Source organism: Prionailurus bengalensis, chromosome B4 (assembly GCF_016509475.1).
Source record: "Prionailurus bengalensis isolate Pbe53 chromosome B4, Fcat_Pben_1.1_paternal_pri, whole genome shotgun sequence".
NCBI classification, from domain to species: Eukaryota; Metazoa; Chordata; class Mammalia; order Carnivora; family Felidae; genus Prionailurus; species Prionailurus bengalensis.
Genome location: NC_057358.1, coordinates 100,330,265 through 100,351,771, shown reverse-complemented (window position 1 = coordinate 100,351,771; position 21,507 = coordinate 100,330,265). Strand labels below are relative to the sequence as shown.

At 44.2% G+C, this 21,507-nt stretch overlaps 2 protein-coding genes across 2 annotated transcripts in view; one reads left to right on the top strand and one right to left on the bottom strand.

The window, feature by feature from the left end:
• Positions 1-1,811: 1,811 nt before the first annotated feature.
• Positions 1,812-20,534, top strand: CSRP2 (cysteine and glycine rich protein 2). The gene is made up of 6 exons (XM_043561550.1): positions 1,812-1,923; positions 12,372-12,484; positions 15,391-15,559; positions 18,770-18,899; positions 19,586-19,679; positions 20,226-20,534. The coding sequence occupies exons 2-6, from the start codon at positions 12,373-12,375 to the stop codon at positions 20,300-20,302; spliced, it is 582 nt and encodes a 193-aa protein (XP_043417485.1). The 5' UTR covers positions 1,812-1,923; position 12,372; the 3' UTR covers positions 20,303-20,534.
• ZDHHC17 (zinc finger DHHC-type palmitoyltransferase 17) overlaps positions 12,444-21,507 on the bottom strand; it is a 104,246-nt gene continuing 95,182 nt past the window's right edge. Inside the window, exon 18 of the mRNA XM_043561548.1 lies at positions 12,444-12,553. Within this exon, the coding sequence (XP_043417483.1) occupies positions 12,550-12,553 (4 nt within the window). The 3' untranslated portion in view covers positions 12,444-12,549. The remainder of the gene's footprint in view (positions 12,554-21,507) is intronic.

Genomic DNA, 21,507 nt, shown 5'->3' with positions numbered 1-21,507 from the left:
ATTAAATACAAACACAGACTTATCTAAAATCAAATGTTATACATTATCCCCAAACTCGCTGTAACATACACTGAGACAAATACACAAAGGAACAGATAGTGGTAATACTTTTAGGTTAGAAGTAAGCCCAACTTCAAATGATAGGATGAGGCTGTGAAATTTAGGGACCACATGAGCCTGTCAGAAAGCAAACAGGTCAGGTCCCGGAGGCATCAAGAACCCAAGAGTAGGGGAGAAAAAGCAATCGTTTGCTGAAAACCAGTACAGCAGAAAAGTTCATAGCGTTTCATTCAGTAAAACACTTACAGAAACCTATCTATGCAAGACAAAGTAAGTATTGTAAGCAACAGAGCTACAGTGAGTGTAGAATCTCAAGGACAGGATTTTCATGTCTGCCCTAGGAGTCATGTCACTTTTACATTAGCTGATGCCATGAAAACACAGATTGACCATATTTAGAAAAGCTCACAGCAGGCAGGAATACTTCCAGACTCCGGCCACAGTATCAGGAGATGTCAGTCATCACTAGGTTTCTGCACAGTACTTGGTGGACAGAGACTGTAAAGCTGCTAGTATAATGAGTTTACCCTGGGTTAGCCCCAGCATATGAAATAAAACAATAGTAATATCATATATATACCAGGGTGGTGGTTCTCAACCAATGCCCTCTGCTCTTTCCCCACAGGGCATTTGGCAAAGTCAAATTGTGTTTTTGACTCTTACAAAGTGGAGGGAAGGGTGATATTGGCGTCTAGCGGGTGGAAGCGCCCTACAACGCACAGCACAGGCCCCCAGAGCAAAGAATCAGCCAGCCCCAAATGTCAAGTGTTCAGGTTGAGAAGTTCTGGGCCAGAGCAAGCTCTTGCATTTGTGGTTTGAGGGACAGTTTCAGTAACAGCCTTTTTTGAGGTCCCTGTTCCAGATAACAGTTCTCAGGGATCATGGCTTCTGGCACAGAGGTCATCAGCAGGCCTAGGATGTGAACCGCACAGAACCGACATTATTTTTCTTTTCATCTAAAACAATAAATCATCCTGCAGCTCAAGTATGAGGTCCCCTGCGTTGTCACTGGTTTCTGGCTGCGTTGTCACTGGTTTCACCCCTTAGGTGCCCTGGTTTCTGGCTGGGTTTATGTTTCTTCCCCCCTGTGTGTGCAACCGTGCCCTTGTGGTGGGAAATGCAAAAAACACTTGGGGAATGAGGCGTTTTCGTAACGTCATTTATTTGGTCTAGATGAGATATTTTGCTCTTTAAGAACAGGAAGGTTGAAGATTCCCAGAGGTTGGAAATCGGACCAGAGACTATTTGTCCACTGGGGAAGTTAATCACGTTGAGTTTACTTATAAGGATAAGGCAAGGGAGCGGGTGGTGGAAACCCCCGATCTGGCGGATTTTCTACTTGCGGCCTTGGACTGTGGCCTCCTGAAGGAGACCTGGTGCCCCCCTTGGGAAGGGTACCTCACAGGGTGGAGGGGGCTGTTTCCCGACGGGACAGTCTCGCGACCCGGTCCCTCTGTAAGGGTAAGAAAGTCTCCTTTTCCAGCTGCTAATCACTTCTGGAAACTGCCGGATCCCGTTAGGAGGGAGAGGGGTAAGGCCGGCGGAAGGGTCCCGGGACGTGGGAAGATGCCAGGCGGGCGGGAAACAGCAGGAAGAGGCGGGATTCTGCCCTTTGTCTCGCGGCCCCCCGCCTGAAGCCGCTCGGCAAGCAGCCCCCGCGCTAGACTCCCCCGGCCGTCCAGAGCGGGTCCGGGAATCGGCCGGGTGCGGCGGGGCGGGGCGGGGCGGGGCGCGTAGGGCCACGCCCATCACGGAGTCTTTAAAAGGTGGGGGCTCTGGGTTCGCCGCTGTTCGCGGACTCGCGGAGCTTTCCCAGCGATCTGACCTTGCCGCGGGTGGTGCGTGGTCCTGCCTCCGACTCGAGTGAGTAACTGCAGTGGGGGCGCCTCCGCCCACCCCGGGGGAGGAAGGTTCCCACAGCCTCCCGGGCTCCTCGGGACGTCCTGCCGGCGCCCCCCCCCCATCTCCGATATCCCCATCTCGATCCCCACTTGCCCTCCCCTCCGTCATTCTCCTCACCCCTGCCCCCCCCGGTTCCCCCACCCCCCTTTCACACACACCTGCCCTGCTCCCCGTAGCCGCGGCCCTGTCCTTGGATCCCGGGCCCTTCGGGCAGATAAATAATCGTGCGTGACCTCCCTACCAGTTGCTTCACACACCGGTTTCTTTGGGAGAGAGGCGGGGCCGAGAGTTTCGCGTTGCTGCTATTCCGCCTTTTGGTAGCATTGGGCCCCCTCCTCCAGCAGCCGGTTTTCTTTCCAAGAAGAGGGTGGGGTGGGTTCCGAGTCTCGGGGTCTCCTCTGCCCGGAGGGGGTCTCCTCTGCCTCGCTGCGCTGAGGGCGACCTTACCAGGGGCTGGTTGGGAGTCCTGGGAGTGAGGTGGGGGCTTCCACAGTCCGCCGAGCCCAGGATCCTTCCCCTGCTGCGGTGCAGATTTCTGGCATCCCCATTGTTTAGTGGTCTCTGCCCACTAAGCACTGAACCTTAAATGTTGAAAGAACAGCAGTGAAACATCAGGTCGAGCTTTTTCCGGAACTTTCTACGATTCAGGTATAAACGGGAAAGCAAGAATGCTTGGTTGTGAAATTCTGCAACAGGTCCTGAAATCACATCCTGAGTTCCAAAGCTCCACGTAGGCAGTCCCTGGGGGAGGGGGTTTCTAAGCCGGGAGACACTCACCTTCCTCCCCCACTCCCAAGTCCGGACGTTTGTTGAAGGATATTTGTTTAATGGTTACCCAAAATGTGGTCCCTGTTTTATTTGCCATCAGCAGATTAAGCACATTTTCACCTTTAATATGCTTTCAATATGGGTAATATTTTAATTTGGGGTAGTAATTTTTTTTTAACTCAGGCAGTAAAAATGGTGTCATGGGTTCTTTTCTAATTAACCTGTTTTAAAGCTCTACTTATGAAATGACAAGAATTCAAATAGGACAATCACAAATTTGTCTCTAATTTGACTCAGGTTTTTCAGGAAAGAGATGGGCGATGGATTAAATGAATCACATAACTTCAAAACTGTGTACCAAACCATAAGTGATTTTATGAAGTCCACCCTGGTCTGCCCTCACTATCCTTGGTCATTGCTGTCTCAGGTTGATTGCAGCTGGTACTTGATCAATATTTCTCAATGTTCTTTCTACTCTGGTGTCTAGTTTTCTTTGCTCTTTTAGAGTGAAAACTACAAGAGACAAGATCTGCATCTCACGAGTCTTTGAGACTCACAGTAGTTGCCTGCGTGCCTTGAACACAGTTGGACCAGAGCCACTATTGGTTAATTGAATGAAGAAAGGAAGGAGTAAGATTGCAATTGTGGGGGACAAATATTTAATTGAACTCAGGCAGTAGGTAATATTAGCGAATTTGACTTAAGGTTTCGATTGTAAATTTTTAACGGTTGCTCCAAATGTATTCAAATACTGATTGACACAAATACCAATATGCTAAATACTATGATGAAAGCAATACTCATTGGAGATCTGATGAAACTGGCAATAACTTGGATTTTGGCAAAATTGCATTTTATACCAAAACAGCAAGAATGTTGGCATAGAATAGAGGGGGGTGGCAATAAATGAGCTTTAGAAGCCTCAGTCCAGCCTCAACATTGCCACTAAATGGCCATGGAGATGTGGACGTCTAATTGTTCTTCTCTGCCAGAAATAAGGTAAATCAGGAGAGCTGAGGAGAGCAAACCTCCTATGGAGAAGGAGTCCTGGCCTAGTGAAAACGACAGGACTAAAGCCAGCCATGCCCCAAGTCACATGCCAGTACTAGCACCCATTGGTTTGATGACCTTGGGCATCTTTACTGTCTGGTCTTAGTTACTTCACCTAATAAAATGGATGTAACAGCACCTACAACAGGGTTGTCATAAGGCACGTTGATTGTGATCCTTGTACAAAGCCCAGCTCAGCCAGGGAGAGGTTCCTTGTAATTGGACACTATTGTAAATTTTATTGAATATATAGGGAAATGGTCATCAGTGAAAGCCTCTTCCAGGAGGGCACTGATGTAGACTTACCAGTAGCTATTAGGCCTTGCCATGAGGACAGGTTTCTTCCCTTTGCTGATATTCATTGGTTTCCTCAAGGTGCCATATTATTTCCTGGGCTGGTATTTGCATGGCATCCTTGGGGTTCTATTGGGTGGGGATCTCTAGACTCCCTTGGGGCCTTGATTACCCACAATTGTGATACTTAACTGTTATGGTGTGGTGGACCCTTCTGGCAGTCTGGTGAAGCTTCTGAACTCCTTTTCAAAATGTTTTTAAGTGCATAAAATAAAGTACGTGGTACCAAGTTCATCAGTCCCTGCTATTTCAAGGAATCTGTGGTCCCAGTTTAAGTACCCTGACTTGGAGTTTTCTCAAACTGGATTGTGGAAGAACCCGGCACAAGTTCTGATAGTTAAAAATTTTAAGTTTTGGGGGCGCCTGGGTGGCTTCGTCAGTTAAACGTCCAACTCTCTCAGCTCGGGTCATGATCTCAGGGTTGTGAGATCAAACCCTGAGTTGGGCTCCATGCTGAGTGTGGAGCCTGCTTATGGATCCTCTCTCTCCCTCCCTCTCTCTGCACCTCCCCTGTGCTCACATGCGTGCTTGCCCTCTCTCTCAAAATAAAGTAAAAATTAAAAATTAAAAAAAATTTAAGTTTTTGTGTAAGTCAAGGGAAGAACCAAGTCAGGGGAACAAGTACATTGTGAATCATTTGCAAAGGGTATCAGTTCTCCTTGCTCTTTTTTATTATCTCATTGTGCCAACAGTAACTACTAATTGTCCTTCACTAATGAAAAGAGGACAGATACCATATAATACATTAGGGCCAAATACCTTCCCAGTTCACTACAGGAGAGAACGTTTCAGGGTGGCTTCATAGTACTTCTAAAAGAGAAAAGTGAAGAGAGAATTCAGTCTTCACATAGTACAGGAAATGCCCAATTTGGAAAGAACCTGTGCCAGAGCCTAGAAGTCACTACTATATTTGTGTTGCTAACAGTGGTTTAGTTTCAGCAAAACATCAGTGAAACGAACTCTGTAGTTCATTTGAATTTTATTGGTGTTCATTTTTCAATTGAAATGGTAATTTTGCTTTGGTTTCACAGTTATGAGTCACTTGATCTCTATACCTCAGCTTCTCCAGCCATAAAATGGGTATAATGATAATGTCTACCTTAGCTGTTAGGAGGATTAAGTAAGTTAACATAAGTAAACTACTTAATATAAGTGGCACATGTAGTAAGCGTCGGGGGATTTAATGGAAACGTTTGTGAAATAAACATTGTGCCTGTAATACAGGCAAAGAGCTTGTATTACATGAGTATTTGTGATTATTGTTACCTTTCACGTGGCAAGCGCTATTCTAAATGCTTTCCGTATACTCTTTAATCTCAGAACTAGTTTATGATATAAATAAGCATTACCTCCATTTTTTAAAATGAGAAAACCAGCAGATCAAATAACCAACCTAAGATCACTTGGCATATAAGTAATTAGTTTTGGCGTATAAATCTCGGTCTGACTCCATGTAAAAATCACACCAACATTAAATTATTTGAATAATTAAATATCTTGTGGATCGCACAGATTGTGGATTGAGATGGCAGATGCTGGGGGTCGGTGACCAAATCTATAGCCTAGTTGCATTCTAATTACAGTATGTGACTTGGCAGGTAGTACTGAAATCTGTGTCAAGGATTTTGCTGTACTCCATGTTGAAGACATGAATGGAAACAGGATATAGAATTAGTAAGTAATGGTGGCGCTGAGGTGAACACAGGACAACTTACTGGAGAGAAGGACGGATTTCTCTGTAGCGAGGATAGACTTAGGGCAGCAGAGAGGAGTGACAGAGAGCTTTCTGGTCGAAAGTAGCAGTTTGGGGGTGAGCCAGGCACAGAGAGGACACTCACTAACCGGTAGCTGGAGGGTTGAAGATTGGTCAAAGAGGAAGGCGTTCCTGTGCACAAGTAATTTGGTAACCAAAGGACTGATAATTCTCAGGTGATCTGAATGGTCTCAACCCTTCAATCAGATATGGGAGTTTGGGGAAGAGATTGTGGTTCTGGAGTTGGACAGGAGTGGGTTGAGCCGGGCTTTGGGTGTTTGGAGGTCATTGACCTCAGCAAGTCACCTAACGGCCGACCTTCTGGTAGCCATATTCAGGCCCAGCAGCGCTGCTGAAGGAAGAGGAAGCCGGCGTCTGTGCAGCGCAGGCTCTTTGCCAGGTACTTCACAAACGGTATCTCGTGAAATCCTCCAACCACCCGACGAGCGTTCTCATCCGTTTCCAAGGTGCAGCTGAGGATGTCGAAGTTAAAGAACTTGGCCAAGATCACAGAGCCAGTAACAGACTTTCAGCCTTCTATCTCCACGCTCTTTCTCTTATACTAGGAACATGTTAGAGGTGGCACATGCAATGCATTTTCCGTGGCAGACGTTATTAATCACAGTTGTCTTTAATGCGGAATCTTGAACCTGGTTCCAGGAGCCCACTGTGAGTAAATCTATGAGATGAAACTGTTTTTGCCATCCCTGAGACCTTGCGGACTTCCCGAATCCCTTTCTACCTGCTTCTGTGTCATGGCTTCTACCGTATTGCCTTTTGTTCATGTCATGCTAGCACCAAAGCAGGACCTCCTGAGGAACAGGCACCCTTCCTTAGGACCAGCTATTTTAGCCTCAGTTCCTAACCCAGGATGTGGCTTACAGAGTGCGGAATTAATACATTTAGACGAAATCTCCATGCAGTAAAGCATTGTACAGTGGTTATTAGCTGCCCTTACCCTAGAAGAATTACTTGAGATACAGGAAAGGAATTCGGATTTAGCTGGATGAGGGAGGGCAGGAAGTCAGTTGCCCTGATGGGGAGAGGCAGGGGGATTAGGGGTATAATGAAGGAATGGCTATCTGAGATGTGTAGGTGAGGACTGATAACAAAACATCATCTCTTGAGTATGTTGAGTATATCGTTCTACACAGACTGCCTCCGATAAGCATTTCTTCAACCTATTCTCTTAACTCTGTAACAAAGGCACATTATCCTCCTTTTACATGTGAGGGAAATGAGACTGTGTTGACTCCGAAAGCCATGCTTTTAATGGACTCTTAGGCCGAGCTGTCTTGAAGTCGTGGCTTTGGTAGAAGGAGCCAAATGGAACATGTAGCTCATCACTAACATGTAAAGTCTGTGCTTGGCTCAGTGGTATTCACTTAGATAAGGGAAGTAGGCTAACCAGATTGTTTGGTAAGCAGAAGGAAAAATTTTTAGAATGGGCACGTTAACTTCCAATTAACTACTACTCTCAAACTCTGGCTCTGTTAAAAAATCATTGTAATTCGGGACAGTGCTACTAATTTACATATTCTTTAACTAGCGACCCCTCTCCATGTGTCTCAAGATGAAATTGGTTTATAATGAATTCTCCCTTTCTGGAAATTGGATTCTAGCCAGATTCCAGTGTCCTAAGAAAACCCTGTATGTAATAATAAAATGTCAAAGCTTCTGGAAGTATTTAGAATTCGGGTTTATAGACGGATTCATTCCAAACCTTTGCTATCAGAGCGAGTGACTGAAACTGTGAGTGGCGACATGTAGAGTCTAGAGTCATGGATTCAAGACATTCAGAACCTAAAAGAAGATGGCAAATGCAGAACAGGTAGTGTGAGAATGATCTGTGTGGCCACTTTGCGGTTCTTGCCGGTTATCTGGAGAATGAGGTAACTTGACCACAAGTGACTCAGATTTAGACGACAGTAATTTTCTCCTAGGGGTAAGTCTTATGAAATTCTGGGTGGTGTCTTTGCCTGGGGAGAAGGAGCAAAGAGAAATCGCATACAGGTGTTCAGATGTAAACCAAGCCTTTTAATCTAACACAGTGCCCCAGTATTAGAACTCTTTCAGACATTGAAAAACAAAGAGTGGACTGAGAAACCGAGAATAAGCCTGTTTGGCCTCTTTGGCGAGATATGTGTAAAGTGGGATTTCTTTTCTCCTCTCACCATTCTGTAAATTAATGCATAGGATTGGGGAGAGGCACGTAGCCCAGACTGCGGAGTGCAAATCCAGTCTGCTGTGATTAGTGTCAGCTGTTGTGGAGTAGTACGGCCAAAGGCCTGTAGGGAACATGAAGCTTTAGAATTTTTTTCTGTGCAAAGCAATGCCAAGAGTGACAGAAATGGAAGATCATCACACTTCCTCCTGCCAAATTCAGGGAACGTCCACAGGGGTTCACCCCAAAAGTGTAAATTTGAACTTCATTTCTTAGTCACCATAAATGGAACTATCATTGTCTGCAGTGCGTATTAACATCCCAGAAGAAGGTTTATGAGTGACTAACCAGCTAAGTTTTTTCTCTACCCTGTTTTTTGCTCTGAGCTCTGTTCTTCTGTAGGCGCCAGCCAGTGGGTTTTCCTACTGGAGTACTCCTGGCAGGATGGACAGTTAGGAGATGCCCCTCCATTTTCAAGCAAACAGTTAACTGGACAGCTGCCAATACATTTGTTTACCCCCTTTTGTCTTCACAGTATCTCCACTGGTTAGAGAGGGCTGCCTTTCCCTATTTTACAGATGAGAAAACTAAGCCCAAGGTTGCACAACCATCTTAAGTAACATCTTAAATATTAGATCTATCCAAACCAACCTTCCTCCTTCCCTCCCTTCTTTCCATTATGAAATATTGCAGACATACAAAGTAGAGAATAATATAAGGAACGCCCAACTACCCAGTATCCAACATAAAAAAATAAAGATTACTCCAGCTGAAGCTTTGTGAGGATGCTCTTTCTATTACACCATGTGCTTGGACCACAGAGAGGGTTATTCAGAAATCCTTAGGAAAGCCTTGAGACTGGATGGAAATTTTGAAAAGTTAATGACTTGGAAATTTTATGTAGAATCAAAAAATGTGACAAAGGGAAGTAGACCAGTGCTACCTTTGTCTTGATAAACATAAAATCGAATTGGGAATTGTACAATTTAAAAAAGGAAGAATTCTTTAAAACAACAGACATTATTTTGATAGGTGCCAAGCACTCTGGTACATGGTATGGGGAATACAGAAATGTGGTCCCCACCCTAGAGGGGAAAAAGCTTTTAACATAGTAAGCTGAATGTTGTAGTACTTAGATGGATATTTCCTGAAAAGATGACACATTTGGCTGGTGTGGCCTGTGCCATAGAAATCAGACTTGACTTACAATAAGTGAATTTAAGTAACTGTGAATTACATAAAGAAAGGAAAGACCTTCCCTGTTTAAAAGTCCAAGCTGCTCTTTAATAGGGAATAACAAAGTGATGAGTTAGTTTTTGAAAAAAGTATTTTTAAATGGTATTCAGAGATAACCCAAGATGGCATTAGTCTTCATAGAAATCTGGTTCCTTATTGGTGATAGCTCCAAAGTAAACAGGTGGGAAAATATAAGCTACTAGGTTGATATTAAATAGTATAGTTTCTAATAGGATGAGAAATGCCTTGACAATAACAGAATATGTTAGAAGCCAGCTGGGCTGTTGATGCTGGGATCCAATTTTAGGTAGTAATTAATTGTAAGGTCATTACCTACAAGCCAGGGTTGGGTTTTAGGTTTCCTCCAGAATCATAAGGGTACTTCCAGCAGATGTCTGTGGCATCCATGAACATTCCAGAACTCTGGTAACTTTGGAGCCGGGGGGCAAAGTCAGTATCACTAATTGCACTTTAGACTCAAGCCAGTGCAGGCTGTTGGAGCCAAGGCTTTGTGTCTGAGGTTTTACAGTCAGGCTCAAATTTCACTGTGGATTTAAACATTGGAGCACCTGTCTCCAGGGAAGGGAATAAAAGATTTATGCAACTACTATAGGAAAGCTTGCAGATTTATCCCGTTGCTGCTAGCTGTTGATCCTCTGTGGATGCCTTCACAGTAGCCTGTTACCTTCATGGACCCTCAGAATCACCTTGGTCCTGTCTGAATAAGGAAGTAGGCTTTTTGCAAGTTGAGACCAACAGTTTGGTGATAACTAGTCATATTAGTCAGGTCTGTGTGTTTTTCAAGGAACAGGAGCTCCATCTCAGAATGACTTTGAAAAGGCAATGTACTGGCTCATGTAATGTCTATAGGATAAGACAAGACACAGCTGAAAAGTGTCTAAACCTAGTCTCTCCATCTCTCTTCTTCTGGGCCAGCTTCATTCTTAAGTTCCTTTCTTCCAGTGGCTAGGCAGCTGCTAGCAGCTCCACCCCTACATCCACATAGCCCTGGGTTTAACTTTCACTGAACTGCCTTAGGGTCGTGTGCTCATTCCCACACCAGACACTGTGATGGTGGCAGGCGGGGGGTGGGGGGGGATGCAGTGACCTCATTGTCATGACCGAGTCACACGCCCAGCCCCGGAGTTGAGGGTACGGTCAACACCCTCTAAACAAGTACTTCTCACACTATCTGGTAAAGGACCATTTTTGTTTAATTTCCAAGCACAGATTCTCTGCTTCTATGCTATTCAGTAAGGTGAGTCCACTGATCATGCTCTTGATTGTTGTGGCATAAAATTGTATAAAGTTTCTGAACTCTCACCTGCATTTCATCTTGAATTGGTACCAGATGTGGTGGACCATCACAAGGAGACTACATTTTAATAAGTACTTCCTAACCCACATGGACTAAGAAAGAGATGGTTACTTGCCTGGAGAACATCTGGGGGAAAGTGTTACAAGAGGATCAAGAGAATGCTGTATCCCAGAAATGTGCCCAACACTGATTGATTCTGTAAAACTTGCTTTTAGAAAGACTTCATCTCAGTGTCAAGGAAGTCACTGGGTTCTGGATCGTTTAATGCTATAGGCTGGGCAGGAGGATGGGAATTGACCGCCTTCCTTTTTATTTTAAGGATTGAAGATTCTTCCGTCTATTTGCTTAGCAGCCCTCCTTTTCCCTTATGAGGCTAGCCACGTCTGAGTTAGCAAGGGGGTCTCCACTTTCTCATCCAGCTATTTCCTAGAGAGGTGTGCATCTCACCTAAGGAGACTGAACAACCAAGGGCTACAAATACCACTCACAGAAGAGAAGTGTGAGAATGAGGCTGGAGGAGAAATTCTCACTGTGTTTTTAGACACCACTTGGGGCAGGGCAGGGCACCATCCTTGAAGGACAACTTTCTGTACTGCTAAGGCACCTGAGTACGTTGGCCATTCAGAAGTAGACATTTGATACCGTGGCCAGGTAGGCCAGTTCATTGAGAAGAGAGGTTAGAACATGTTGGCCCCACATCACAGCAGGATTTAAGCTTGGAGCACTACCCCAGAGTCAGGCCAACTGCAGACGTGCTCAAAAGACAATTCACTTCACCAGGAAGGGAACTTGGTAGTATATTCTCTATGGACTGACAGGCCTATCGAAGAGGGGAAAAACTACTACCGGCTGGGCTAGAGGAGCTGGGGGTTAGTGAAGCACAGAAACCTAAATCGTAGCCATCCCGATGGATGTTTGTTGTGGTTACAGCCGGGGCTCCATGCACACAGTTCTTCCAGTCACAGACACAACTATTTACACCGTCATCTTGCATTAACTTCAGCAGACACAGATAAGACTAGTTCTCGCGAGGCAATACAACACTCTGTTCATCCCTCGAAAGTGGCAGAGCTCTTGTAGATTGTGTTAAGAATTCGGCGTTGTTAGGGGCGCCTGGGTGGCTCAGTCGGTTGAACGTCTGACTTCACCTCAGGTCATGATCTCGCAGTCTGTGAGTTCGAGCCCTGCGTCGGGCTCTGTGCTGACAGCTCAGAGCCTGGAGCCTGCTTCGGATTCTGTGTCTCCCTCTCTCTCTGCCCCTCCCCTGCTCATGCTCTGTCTCTCTGTCAAACATTAAAAAAAAAAAAATCGGTGGTGTTACAACGAAGTGAACACATGATAAAGACCTCCACCCGGGTGCATGTTCTTCAGCTGAGTTTTCAGAACCCATCCTTAAGGTGGGGGTGTCAGGGGCGGACAGTGTTTGCCTTTCCACTCCCACACTTCTTTCTCAACCCTCATCATGCTTCTGGTGGCATAGTTTTGTTTTGTGCCTGGCGACCTGTACTGTTTTACTGAATGCAGATCCTCTGTCCTGTAGGGAAAAAAAACTTGCGCGTGACAAGTCAGAGTTTGCTAAGGAAAGAGCTGCAATTTGGAAGATGAGACGAGGCGATTTTGGAGGAACGCAGGGCTTTAAAGACGTGGTTAGAGCAGTTCTTAGACAAAATCTGCAGCTGGCTCTGGGGTTTAAACAGCCCTCCCGGGAGCTTGGCAGGCATCTCGTCTCGTGTGGGGACATTCTAATGAGTCCTTTATTCCTGCAGAATGCCCGTGTGGGGAGGTGGAAACAAGTGCGGGGCGTGTGGGAGGACCGTGTACCACGCAGAAGAGGTGCAGTGTGATGGGAGAAGCTTCCACCGCTGCTGCTTTCTGTGCAGTAAGTATCTTCCAGGGCTCGATCTTCGACAATGAATGGGTTGTAATGAATGTAAAAGCTTCAGTTTACCTATTTAAGGAAAAACATTGTGGATTTGTTAACAAATATATTTTTTTTAATGTTTACTTATTTATTTTGAGAGAGAGCATGAGTGGGGCCAGGGGGTGGTGCTGAGAGAGAGAAGGAGAGAATCCCAAGCAGTCTCCATGCTGTCGGCGGGGCTCGATCCAATGCAGTGTGAGATCATGACCTGAGCTGAAATCAAGAGTTGGATGCTCAACCGACTGAGTCACCCAGGTGCCCCACAGAGATGATTTTAGAAGCTTAGGTGGTTTCTGCCTATCTGTCCTGGACATCGTGAACGCTCAGCCTAGCAGCAAGGACGGCAGGGTTGACCTGTGGCATGTGGCCGTACTACGTCCCCACGGCTTTTAGCCTCCACTGGGCCTTTGCTGTACTGTACTTGTCCTCACGTCCATTCCCCTGCTTCACTGAGAGCTCAGTGCTGTTTATAGTCTGGCACTTGGCACAGTTTCTGGTGTGTTGTAAGGGCTGGGCTCTCATTTCTGAATGAACGGTTTGCTCCTCCTCATCCACCCCAGCTTTCTCTTTGGCAGGGGCCTTTCTCTTTGAAACCTATTTGCTTGTTTCTTGGCATACTACTGGTTGAAATCAAATGTCTAGAAGCTACATTTCCATCTTTTCTGGTCATGAAAATTCAGTTTTTTCTGGGTTATTGATATCCTAATGGAGGGAAAGGAGCTTAGGATGTGAAAATGCCATCAAGGCAAGTTGAGAATTATTACTGTTTAAAGATGGAAGATTATCAGTGTCTGATATAGACAAGAAAAGGGACATAAAACACACGTCTGTGCTCGAAAGACTGTACATAGTGGACAGTAAGAGAAACAGAACCGGACACAGGGCCCCTCCCCCTGCAGACTGTAGTGATAACTAAGTGTTCAGTTTCAAGCAGGAGAGAAGCCACTTCGGAAAGCTCTTTGTTAATCATCATCTTCTGATTCAAAGGACAAATTTTCTTTGATGAAGGATTTGTTACATGAGGATCCCCCCCCCGTACATGCAGATACTTGCTGTATCTATAGTACCATATAGTGACAATTATTGCTAGAAACTGCATATATTAAATATGTTGGGTTACGTTAAGAAATAATCTCCAGAAAAACCTCTCTCAAATTTTAGTTGCCCTTTTCTCTCTAGGCACCAGCATTCAACATGTTGGGACCTTTTTATGGTCTAACTGCTTTGCAGGCAACAAGAAACAGCAGAAAGTCGCAGTTAAAGAATAAAAATCTAACATATGTTTACTGTGTATGCCCCCATAATAGCTACCATTTCTTGGAACTGGTTTCATCATTTCGTCTCTTAGAAGTTACTTTTTTTTTTAAGGAATCTGTTTTCCAGCAGGTTTGAAACCAAGAGTACATGAACAAAAGGGGAAATACAGATACTTTAGACATTGTTCTTAGTTTCATGAAACATTAGTTTCATCTAGGTTAAGCCAGGATAGTCTCTCCACCATAATAAACTCACTGTTTCCCCAATGTCAACTTCTTTACTGGCAATTTTACTGTTACTTCCTAGTATCTGTCTCTGCTGACTAAGGTCTTTTAAGGATATAATTCAGAACAGTTTGCAAACTTAGAATTTTACTGTAGAGAATAGAGAATGAGGACGAAGGGAAGGATGGTCATACAGTAAAATTTTCATAAAATTGCTTTAATAACTCTGTGGTCTTTGAAACAGTTTTTGTATTTTGATTTTTTCTATTAAGGGTGTTTATTCTCCTATAATGTGTGGTTTTAGGTTACCTGTGTCTTTCAGCAAACACATTTCAGTTCTTGAGCCTCAACAGCAAGGTTCCAGAGCAGATGACGTCATTCTGTTCCACCAGAGAAAGTGTTAGTCTAATAGAAGCTTCCTAATTGTAACTGTTTTACACCAGCCAGTCGCCGTTCCCTGATGTCCTTCTTTTCTTCCTCCTTTTATTTCCCTTCCCCCACCCTTTTAAGTAGGAGGGAGGAAAAATCCCCCTTTCTACTGACTTCGGATTTCCAGCTGCCCAGTAAGTTCCCTCACAGTTTTGTGTGTGTGTGTTTTCCAAGCTTAACTGAAGTTTTAGAAAGTGAAATAATGTCTGGGTAAAACATGATGACATTTGGCAGTTTTATGAAGTGGGATCCGTGGAAATGTCTTGTGGCGAGAAAACCATCAAGAAAGAATGCATTCTCCTTTGGGACAGAAGGGAAACACAAATGCAGACTTGAAACCACTTTGCGATTTTCAGACCTACTCATCACTGCTGGAGAAGCCGGTGGCGAGATGAAAGAATAATAGGTTATCCCTTCCGGACTCATGAGGAAAACTGGAATTCTGGAGTTAAAGCCGTTTTTATGCCCGGGGGTGCTCTTCAGGGGAGGGCTACAGAGCCAGCCCCCACAGGGCACTCAGCCACTCTTTTGCTCTTTGTTAGGTTGTGCTTTGGCACCACTAGGGTGAAGAGGTGGAAGACTGTGCTGAGGGTTGGAGCAAGCGTTAGTTTTGTTCCTTTTGTTCATGTAATTCTAGCCGTGTAATTCTCTGAAACCCCTCCGTCCTGCCAGAGAGGCCAAGCCTATTGAAAAGTCTGAGGCTTCAGGATGTTAAAATTCTGATACATTTCTGAAACAACACCCTTCCTATCCATGGAGAAAGGCAAATCGTCCTCAGCTGTAGCCGACCCAGTCCAGATGCTGTCCCATGGCTTTTGGGAAACCACAGGGGAAATAGGAACGTGAGAGAGCCTGTGCCTTTCCCATTTGTAGACCATGTGTCAGGGCCACCACTGCTCTTAGGGAAATGGCATCTCTGGCATGTTTCTAAAGGTCTCACTCGTTCCTCCTCAGTGGTTTGCAGGAAGAATTTAGATAGCACCACAGTGGCAATTCACGATGAAGAGATCTACTGCAAATCCTGCTATGGAAAGAAGTATGGGCCCAAAGGCTATGGTTATGGCCAGGGCGCTGGCACGCTCAACATGGACCGGGGTGAGAGGCTGGGCATCAAGCCAGAGAGGTGAGTTAGGACCACGTTTCTTACCTTCAGAACGGAGTTATAACAATTAATGTTGCTTGGTGAAATAGCAGTCTGGGACAGATTTTAGCTTAAAATAAGCAAACAGAAGGACTCTTGGTTTTCATGTATCAACTAGTGACTATTCTTTAAGCTTGAAATGGACAGTTTGGGACCTAATAGAATTCTTATTGATTATTCCAGTGATTTCTAGTCTTGATTTTGGGCCATGCTCCAGTGTATCAAGGACCCATGTTCTCAAAAGCACATGGTTTACATTTACTTCCATTTCACAGTGTTTTGGAGACCAGATGTCATGAAATCAAGTGATGTCTGAATCATGAGACACATTTCTCATGTGCAGTTAAGCAAGGAAAAATTCTCAGTCACTCCTTCCATGTAAGAATATTTCACCAAGAAATTACTTTTCTCGAACTTACAAAGTCTTACTTCAAATTGAAATTGTTTTTGATTCGCTGAGACATTAGTATTAAAATTTAAAGGTTCCAGTGCCAAAATAGCAAGGTACTGAGTCTGCTAAACTTCATTTAGTATTTTATGTTCAGGCTACATAATTTCTTCATTTGGAATTTCCTCTTAATTCCTGTTTTTGACCGATTAATTCTCTCATTTGAACTTCACATTTTTCACATCCGTTTTATATCGAAGAGGCCAAAATTGGTGTGATACTCCAATAAAGTGGTCTTTTCTTGGACAAGACCATTTATCATGCCCCATGAGCGGGACACCCTGCAATATTAACACGTCACCTCACATAATCCTCACGACAGCCCTACAGGGTAGGGTTTCCCATCTTACTCAACAAATGTAGACAATGAAATATTAAGCTATTTCCTAAAGTCACATTGCTAGCTAATTGCAGCAATTAATGTAACTCCTAGTGTAACTCCAAAGCTTAGCACGGTGCATTATGGTATGCCTGAAATAATACTTGAGTGCCTGCTGTTTGCTGAACATTTATGTTCATTTTACATAATCCTTACAGTAACTCTGGGGGTTTAGATACCTTGTCCCTATTTTATAGACGGGACACTAAGGCTCAGGTCACACAAGTAAGTGACACAGCCCGGATTTGACGCATGCCCATTTGGCTCCCAAACCTGTGCTCTTTCCACTGCACTGAGGCCCACCTGTCTGTTCTTTGGGTTTTTTCCACAGAGTTTCCGAGCCATGGTGCCTTGCCAACCAGCTGTACAAGGGCTGGCTCGTCCGTTGTTATGCGCCATCACTTGTAGGAGCCCAGCTTACCTCGGTCTTTGTTGAAGTTCATTGTGCTTGTTCTGCTCTCCTTTTCCAGCTTGTTAAAATCCTTTCTCGTTTTCTAAGATTTTCTTTCAAATCTTTCAAATCACACATATCTATATACCTCCCTCCACACCACCCCCCCTCAAACCACGTTCATCCATAACCCAAAAGTTAAGTCCGTGATTGCGGCTACAGTTTTAAAGTCACAAAGGGCAGTGGACCCACTTCTTTACCTCCTGCTGCTCCATCTTCTCCAATAGCTGGTCAGCCCTCTGTGCTGGCCTGTTGATCTGTGCCCTTGCCTCTTCTCCTTTTTAGCCTGGCCACCTACTAGGGCCAGATGTAGAGACTTCCTTTTCCAGAAGCCTCTCTGCTCTTAATGACTGACCTCTGGGAGCACCTGTGGTCTGGAGCACCCTTGTGGGATGTGGTAACGATATAACATATGGGGACCACATTATCTTCACAGGAGTCTCCCGGAGAGGCAGCACTGTGTGGGCAGAACATTTCACTGAGGCAGAACTGTCAGTTCAGACTCACCAATTTTCTAATTCTGTAGCTCTTCACGTTATTTACTGTCGGAGCCCCTATTTCTTCATTTCTCGTGAGGTTAACAACTATACACACCCCACGATGTCATTAGCAGGGAGGTGGGAGATAATCTACATTAAGTTCTTGTTAACATAATATATTGGACATTTTTGGGGGGAAACTCCTAATTCCAAATGTTGGATATCATTGTGAATAGCTATCAAAAATCACTCTCCAAAGGAAGTACATACAGTAGGTTGTACAGTTTTTTTAAAAATATTCGTACATTAGGGGCAAATGGAAACACCAATGCTTGCATCAGTACTGTGAATTGGTATTTGTTGTTTAGAATGAAATTTCCAGCAGCCATAGCAAACATGACTCCAGAACTGCTATATGTTTGCCACCTCATGTGAAAGTACAGAAAACAGATGACTAAAACATGGATACACTGGAGGTGAAGAAATGGAAGATACCGGGGAGGAGTTTGAATCCTTTGTTTTATGAAAAGGCAGTATTTCTAAACTAACATTTTATTTTCTATAAGTATGTAACTTAAACTAGAGTCAGGAAAGAAAACTTTTTCCAACAGGAAAAATGGGACACTTGTACCATTTGCTGAGCTAACTGCTGTTGCCCTCTTATCTGCTTGACTGACTTACAAGGTTTGAGAGGGGCCTTTAAATCTTCTCAGAGCCCAGAATGGTGTTCTGCACTGTACGTACATCTACATATTGAAGGGGAATTAAAGAAAACGAGAGTTACCCAGTGACTTGAAAATAAGTGACAAAAATTACAATATCCACAGAAAAAGCAAACATCATACAGTAATAGGCGAACCTTCTACAGTATTTTTCCATGAAGCTAAGTAGTTAATTCACACTTTTCCCCACTTAGTGTATATTAGGAAATTAATCTGTAAGTAATGCTTAACGTTCTTAATTCTACCTGAGTCCACTGACCTATCTGCAGAAACTTTTAACTGCTTAGGCTAACAGTGATTTTTCAGACTCTGGTAAAGTAAAAAACTCCCTGTGATTCCAGTGGTAATATGAACAATGATATGAATATGGGGTAAAAATATGTCCAGTGTATATTTTTATAAAGCATACCCTAATTGTTTCATAGAGGCCAGCACTGGGGATTCAAGGAATTCTGTTTAGACTCACAGAGACAGGTTTTTAAGTTTGGGGCTTCGTCTGTTTATGGCAGTAATGAGCCCATAAATAGGTTAAAGTACCAGCCGGCCAGCACCTGAGACACAGTTCTTCTTTCCCCTGGATGTAGTTCAGTGAGGGCCTCTGGCCATGAGACAAGACAGCAGTTAAGTCCCAGAGTTCGGTTGTGCCTGTCTTGTGGGCTTATTAATTAGAATGGGCCCTTCGGTAAATCCTAGTTTTTCCCCCTTTCTTCAAGTGTTCAACCTCATAGGCCTACAACAAATCCAAACACTTCTAAATTTGCTCAGAAGTATGGAGGTGCTGAGAAGTGTTCCCGATGTGGGGATTCCGTGTATGCTGCTGAGAAGATAATCGGAGCTGGAAAGGTAAAGTGCTGTCTTGAGTTAGCAGCAGTGAATGACTCCTCTCTCCTCCCTTTCTCCCCCGTCCCCCTCACATCCCCTTCAGGCGTGCTGTCTTATATAAATACATTAATGCCCTGGATTCAGATTTTTCTTAGATTTCCATCTGAATCATTAACTTGTTGAAGCGATGCCCTTACTTGACAAATCACATCTATGTTTGAAAGAAACTTGTTTTCATAAGGGGCGCTCCTCAAGGATGTTAAAGGACGACTGTTAAATCTGCACTCTGCAGGTTATTCCATGTAGTGGGAAACCAGAGTTGGGACTCCTGATGCTAATCTGAGGTGTACTTCTGAGCAAATTACTTAACCACTTCACCTCTTCCAGCTGCAATGCTCTCAGCCATAAAAGAGGCAGTGTTTAAAGGGGCACATTGTGCTTGCGGTGAGGTCTGAGACGGCTCTTGGGGAGATGGCCCTTGGCTGGTACAGCCCGTGTCTTCTGTAAATGAAGTTTGAACCCAGCCCTGGTGTAGGTGGCAACACCCTGTGTAGACACAGGGAGGTCCAGTTCCAGGCTTTTTGTTGGAGTTGAAGCACAGCAGTCAGGAGTATGCGTTGGGTTGACGTTTGCGAGCCACTTGCCAAAGTGTCTACACTGTACTGCAAGAAACCACCCTCTCAGACTTACTCAGTTGTCTCTTCCAGCCCTGGCACAAAAACTGTTTCCGGTGTGCCAAGTGTGGGAAGAGTCTTGAATCAACAACTCTGACTGAGAAAGAAGGCGAAATCTATTGTAAAGGTAAAATTAATTTCCATTATTGCTGTGCATCTGAATATCCCACCCTGGTTAAGGAAATTTCACCAGCATACAAGAAAAAGAAAGTACTGTGACAGTGGGGAGAGGAACCGGGAAGGAAAGCAAGGGATTGCCACTCGCTATTTGAAAATAAAGGATCTAGAGATGCTCACAGATAACAGAGATAACTTGAGACAATAAAGTTGACTGTCATTTAAAATTACCCCGACAAATAAGATAAAAACCTCATTGAAACACTGTATGTTTCCAGCAAAGCATATGAATGTATGAAGGTAACAACAGACAAACACGTAACTTGCCCGGCCCGATTTGTATGCTTGTAACTCCAGTGGGTCGGAATGTTTGGACTCACCTTTGCAACTCTCAGATACTTGCTATGTGGCTCATTTTATATCTTAAATAAGTTGAACTCTTTTTGGGCATGGCAAACCATTTTTTTTTTTTAAACTTACAGGGGTTTGTCATTTTGTGGGTCTTAATGCTAGCAAAGCTTAAAGGACCTTCTGCTAATTCTCTTTCCTTTTTTAGGATGCTACGCAAAGAACTTTGGGCCCAAGGGATTTGGCTATGGTCAAGGAGCAGGAGCCCTTGTTCATGCTCAGTAAAGGCGTGACCCTGAGCTGACATCAAACACGGAAAGTCTCTACATGGCCTAGGCACAGATAATCTAACACTAAACTACTGTGAAATCCTGCCGGCACTTACGTACTGTCTGTTGCCCCGTACACGGATAGGCTGGCTGACTAGTGGGAAGAGAGCACTGTATCCCTTTGCTTTTTATTCCTCGGCATTTTCAAGAAGTGTTTCTTTTACATTTTAAATAAAATTTCAGCTGGATTCAGGTGCTCAGTGTCGTTCACATTTTGGAGGAGCTGCTGTGATTTCAGTTGGCGGAAAATCACTTGGGTCCCTACCTGTACTTTAGTGGTTAGAGTCCACCCCGTTATGCAGCTGACCGACTAGGCTAATGTTTGCATCACAGCTGTTGGAGAAGATCTCTTTTAACCTGGTCAGGGTTGCTTGGCAACCGATTCCAGCTCTTGAGAGATGGTCGGGCAGCATCCCCCACCCACCTGTCCACCCCACTCTAGCTGGTGGTTATTCTCCTTAGACAACCTGCATTAGAATCACCAAGGAGTATTAAAAAGCAGATTCCCAGGCCCTACAGAAGCAGACTCTAGAGGTAGGGCCATAGAAGCCATTCTAATAAGCTCCTCAGAAAGGCACAAGGACCTAGGGTGGTGGGCACAGTTAAACAAAACACTGAAATATTTAATTCATCTAAGTCTAAAGATCATTACAAACAGCTACCTACAGACAACTACAGAACCTGAGGCTTGGTGTGACATTTTTTAGACTCCACTCTGACCTGATACATGGTAACTTACTAAACCCTGGAAACTGAAGTGATTTCCTCAAACATTTCAATCCTGCATAAGTTACAAAGAATGTTGCAGTCTCCTGACACATTCAGCTGGCTCACGTAGAAAAGGAGGCACCAGACTATACACAATATTTTCACTATTTCCCCAGAAACTTTTATCAAAGACTCAATCTAACCTTTAATTTCAGGGGTAAGGTGTGAGATTGGTAAAATAAACCAGCATGACGAATGAACATATCTTCATCTTGTCCAAAGCCTATTTTAACATACTGTATTGCTTATTTTGAAAAGCTACAGCGGTTGTGCTGTGTATGGCATCAAAAACATAAGCAGAAACTTAGTGGGAAGAAATCAACTGAGGATGTACTAGGTGAAAGAATTCATGCTTATTTATATCATAGCCTTGAGCACCTCACGTGGTCTTAG